This window comes from Austrofundulus limnaeus, unplaced genomic scaffold (genome assembly GCF_001266775.1).
Source record: "Austrofundulus limnaeus strain Quisiro unplaced genomic scaffold, Austrofundulus_limnaeus-1.0 Scaffold326, whole genome shotgun sequence".
NCBI classification, from domain to species: Eukaryota; Metazoa; Chordata; class Actinopteri; order Cyprinodontiformes; family Rivulidae; genus Austrofundulus; species Austrofundulus limnaeus.
In genome coordinates, this window is record NW_013952728.1 from 200678 (window position 1) to 205931 (window position 5254).

Here is a 5254-nt window from a genome sequence, read left to right on the forward strand (position 1 = left end):
GTGTGTGTGTGTGTGTGTGTGTGTGTGTGTGTGTGTGTGTGTGTGTGTTTGCCTATCTATCTGAAAATATCAGAAAATAGTAATTTGAACATCCTTGTGATTAATCTTTTGAGTCAGCCTAATGGCTGCTACAGCCAACTGGCAGTAAAAAAAAATCAAAAATGTCTAAAACATGGTCAATTTAGCAGCACTCAAAGAGAACACTGATCCCTAACAGATCGTACAAGAACTTTGTTTAAATCTTTGCTATTAACTATATATGAGGCAACTCTATCTGTCTGTTAGCAAAATATCTTGTGCACCACTGGACGTAATTTTCATGAAATTTTGAGTAAGCTGTCACTGGATGTACATCTGCACCCGATTTAAGGTTTGGAACCGACCTAATTCAAGATGGTCACCACAGCCAAATCACGCACCAAAATTTGATTCGGCCCAGTTCTGGCCCACTCATTGCACTTTAACAGCAGTCCCAGATACCACAATAAATGATGGCCCTTTGGTGGCCCAGATGTAGAAGTAGTCCATGCATGAGCCATCACCACATAAACCAAACCACACCTGGATCAGTTGTGGAATTGGCAGATTTGGTCTACATAAACCAAACCACAACCAGGCCAGTTGTGGCATGGACAGATTTGGGCTATATAAACCAAACCAAAACTGGGCCAGTTGTTTCATTGACAGATTTGGGCCACATACGCCAAACTACAACTGGGCCAATTGTTGCATTGACAGACCTGGGCAACATAAACCAAACCACAAGTGGGCCAATTGTGGCATTGACAGATTTGGGCCAAATAAACCAAACTACAAATGGGCCAGTTGTTGCATTGACAGACATGGGCCACAAACGCCAAACTACAACTGGGCCAGTTGTGGCATTGACAGACTTGGGCCACATACACCAGACTACAACTGGGCAAGTTGTGGCATTGACAGACCAGGGTCACATAAACCAAATCACAATCAGGCCACTTGTGGCATTGGCAGATTTGGGCTATATAAACCAAACTACAATGTGGGCCAGTTGTTTCAATGACAGATTTGAGCCACATAAACCAAACTACAATATGGGCCAGTTGTGGCATGCCATCTTAAAAACAGTGCCATACACCAAGATGGCCGCCACAGCTAATCAACAGTAGCCAACACAAAACTGGTTGTAGCTCAGTTTATTTTACAAAGCTTGAACTAAAATTATGTCTGGTAGTAGCCGAGAGTCATTCACAGTATACATTCCAGACATCCTGCATTAGTGTATGAGATCACACCTTTAATTTAACATGTTTGGAATTTCTCACAGTTAAAAATGAGTAACAGTCTGCATAGCCCAATGTTTAAAAGACTTTTGTCTGTAAATGGCAAGTACGATGGTGAATCATTAGCCACAAATGATGCATAAACCACAATTCAGACAACAAAAGGAAAACCAGAAACTGATCTTTTTGCTTTTTTGAAATTTTTTATTCCTAGGTGGAGCTTGAAATTCAACGGATTTCCGAGGCTTATGAGAYGCTGATGAAAGGCTCGGCAAAGCGGGAAACTCTTGAGAAAACAATGAGGAATAAACTGGAGGCGGAGCTTAAGAGGATGCATGACTTCAACCGAGACCTTAGAGGTATGTTGGATGTTTATCTGTCGAGGCTTCTCAGGGTGACATTAGAGTGTGTGCTAACCGCTGTGGTATGTTTTCTGTGCAGAACAACTCGACACAGCTGTCAAACACCGGGCGGATCCCAGGCAACACGTCTTCGTCAAACTCCTGGAGCAAAGTGAGTCTGCATTAGACGTTCTGCACCTTCCACACCACAAGATAAATGGTGGGATTTGTCAAAATAGACCTCCCTGTTGAGGACCTAACAATGGCGGGAGCATAGCTGAGCAGGGATTGGTTTCCTCCTTCACTGATGACATGAATGGCTCAATCTGACGCCAAAATAAATACCAGACATTTTTCATCACTGTAGTCAATCTGACCTACATTCCAGGATTTGTTTGGTTTGGTTTGCTTGGATTCTTTTTATTTTCTTTTTGTATTTATACACATTCTACCGTTAGAACTTATATTTATCACCCACTGCAAGAGGTGGATGGTAACGTTTTTGTCTATGCATGAGTTTTTTAGCAAAATATCTGAAGAACCACTCAACAAACTTTAATTGAGTTTGTAGAAAGTCATCTACAACTAGGGGTGTCCTGATACCAGTTTTTCTCAAACCAAGTACATGTACCTCAGTTTGGGTACTCCCAATACTGATTACTTACTGAGTTACAACAAACTTTACACAATGACTTTAAAAACATATTTTTTATTTAGAACAAGGTGTCTCTCCTTCCTTATAGGCCTACAGCCCCTCTGATTGGATCAAATCAGATATACAGCATGATATATACTGTTGAAACATTTAAAAATAATTTAAAATAAGATTTTCTTTCTACTTGTTTAAATTTCTTACATGGAACTGACAAACTTTTCATATGAGTTGTAAACTGTAACACATTCAAGGTAGTATCAATATCAGAATCCTAGTATCAATGCTGGTATTGGTTCTGGTTCCGAGTATTGTGGAATTTGTACAAGTACTTGTCAAAATGCTACTATCTACAATGGATTAGGTAGCATTAGCATTAGCATTGCACCCACAATGACTGGTGATGCCAGTCATAACCAAGTGCAAATATTAATTGGTGACAGTTTTTCTGTCTATTCTAACTAAACAATAGATGGTTTTTGCCATCTCTAGCAGGTACCTGGAAATATGGAGTGTTAGTGTAAGTTTAGCATTAGCTCCGTGTTAGCATTAGCACCACATTAGTATTAGCACTAGCAATGAAATATAAGTCTATAATTGCAAAGTGCCATTAATCTTCGAGTTGTTCTGACAATTATTTGCCACAATTCGATTCTGCCAAACCCTACTGAGCACTAACAGCACAACATCTTCATTTAATTGTTGTTATTAACTATTTGGTGTTAAGTCAGTCTGTCTGTTAGCATAACACATAATGAACATGGATTTTAATAAATTGTCCAAAAAAATCTCATTGGTTTAACCTTTAGAACTGATTAATCTTTGAAGCCAACTCAATTCAAGATGGCCGCCTAATTTAATCCACCTTAGAAAACAGAAGAATGTCCATATTACAGCCAATTTTACAAATATTGAGCTAAGATTTAGCATCACAAAATATATGCTGAGATGATATTGCTTGAAATTAAATACAATGTTTTGACCAAAATGGCTGCAACTTTTCTCACCATAAGATGATCTTAGTCTAAACCTGTGGCATAATTTTAGCCAACGATATGAATTCCTTCAAGAAATTATAAGCTTTTATTGTCTTTGTTTCACATTACGCAAAATATTCTTAAGATTTTCATAAGCACATATCTTGTCACAGCAGAGACTAATCCGCAAATAAAAAATGTCGCCATGGGAGGTGCAGTTTACACATTTTTCTTGTTGCAAGAACCTCTTCAGGAATATTTTTGAGCTGCTTGTTTACTTTACGTTCTGAGACACATTCCAGAGCGTTTGCCAGGACAAAGCTATGCTTGTGTGCGTAAGTGGATAAGAGGAAGTCTGCATTCCCTCCACAGGCATGCACTTGTGTTGCGTAATCAGCCTCCTTTTTTAAAGTGGCACAGCGAAGTTCACTTCAAAATAAAAAAAAATTGAACTGTTTTTGAAAATTAACAGAATAATTTATCATTGATAATCTTAAAGTAAAGCTCCCATTTAATGTAGAAGTTTCAAGTTTTCTGTTGTTTAGCCACATCCTTTTACACCTGTGGGTAATAAATTGTCTTGTTTGGATGCGTTGCAGCCTACGACTCCGTCCATTCACCCGTCGTTGTGTTTCTGTGTCTTTAGATGAAGAGCAGCAGCGTGAGCGCGAGCAGCTGGAGAGGCAGATCCAGCATCTGCGTCTTTCTGGGGAGGAATGCCAGCGGAGGAAAGAGCTGCTGGAGCAGGCTCTGGCCTCTGAGCAGACCCGCAACCGGCTGCTGGAGGAGGAGCTGCTCAGGAAGAGGGCCTACGTGAAGAAAGTGGAGCGGCTGCAAAGTGCGCTCGCTCAGCTGCAGGCGGCGTGCGAGAAGAGGCAGGAGCTGGAGCTGCGGCTGCGTACTCGGCTGGAGCAGGAGCTGAAAAGCCTCAGGGCGCAGCAGGTTGGAGAAATAAGTCATTAATATTCTTTTTAAACTTTTGACTCTGTTTATGTACATAAATAAGATTTAAAGGGATCTCACACTACTTGCACATGTTGGCCATAATATCTTTTTTCTCTAATCTGCTAAAAGTTGTTTGTGACACATGAAAACTCCTAATTACAATTATCTCTGTTTATTTTATTTTTCACTTAAGCCCRTTGCCATTTTGTTATTGGTGCAATGCGTTCTGGGATGGTGATGGGTTACAGCTGAGACCAAAACACAAAAAGTCAAGATTAAAAAGCTATGTGTGACAATAAAGTTATATTTAGTACAGGGTTGCACGACATTAGGAAAACCTGCGATGTGCGATAACAGCACTTAATGTTGCGATGGTGATGATGGATGATGATTTCCATTCCAGCATAATTCTTTTATAAATATGAACAGATCCATCCAATTGGCCAAATACATGAAGGGCTCCATTTCACTGGTGAAATACTTCAAGCTTCCATCTGAGCGACTACTCCACCTAGGCTGCATTTTTGAGCGCATATCCACTGAGAAACTTGCTGTTTCAGCAACATTTAATTTAAAAAACTGTGCTTTTGAGGTTATACAAATGTTCATAATTAATATAAATAAATTACAAGTTAATAGGGGTATGGAAATTTCTCTTTTTTGTATCGAAAAATTATCGAATCGTGAAACTAAAGTGTCGAACCGAACCGTGATTTTACTGTATCGTTGCACCCCTACATATATACTGTACATATACACTCACCGGCCACTTTATTAGGTACACCACGCTAGTAATGGGTTGGACCCCCTTTTGCCTTCAGAACTGCCTCAATTCTTCGTAGCATAGATTCAACAGGGTGCTGGAAGCATTCCTCAGAGATTTTGGTCCATATTGACATGATGGCATCACACAGTTGCCGCAGATTTGTCGGCTGCACATCCACGATGCGAATCTCCCGTTCCACCACATCCCAAAGATGCTCTRTTGGATTGAGATCTGGTGACTGTGGAGGCCATTTGAGTACAGTGAACTCATTGTCATGTTCAAGAAACCAGTCTGAGATGATTCCAGCTTTA

At 40.1% G+C, this 5254-nt stretch overlaps 1 protein-coding gene across 1 annotated transcript in view; it reads left to right on the forward strand.

The window, feature by feature from the left end:
• amotl2a (angiomotin like 2a) overlaps nt 1-5254 on the forward strand; it is a gene marked incomplete at its 5' end in the record, with an annotated part of 15270 nt that overhangs the window by 3690 nt on the left and 6326 nt on the right. The window contains 3 exon segments of the mRNA XM_014022344.1: nt 1477-1621; nt 1704-1775; nt 3879-4174. Coding sequence (XP_013877798.1) covers nt 1477-1621; nt 1704-1775; nt 3879-4174 — 513 coding nt within the window.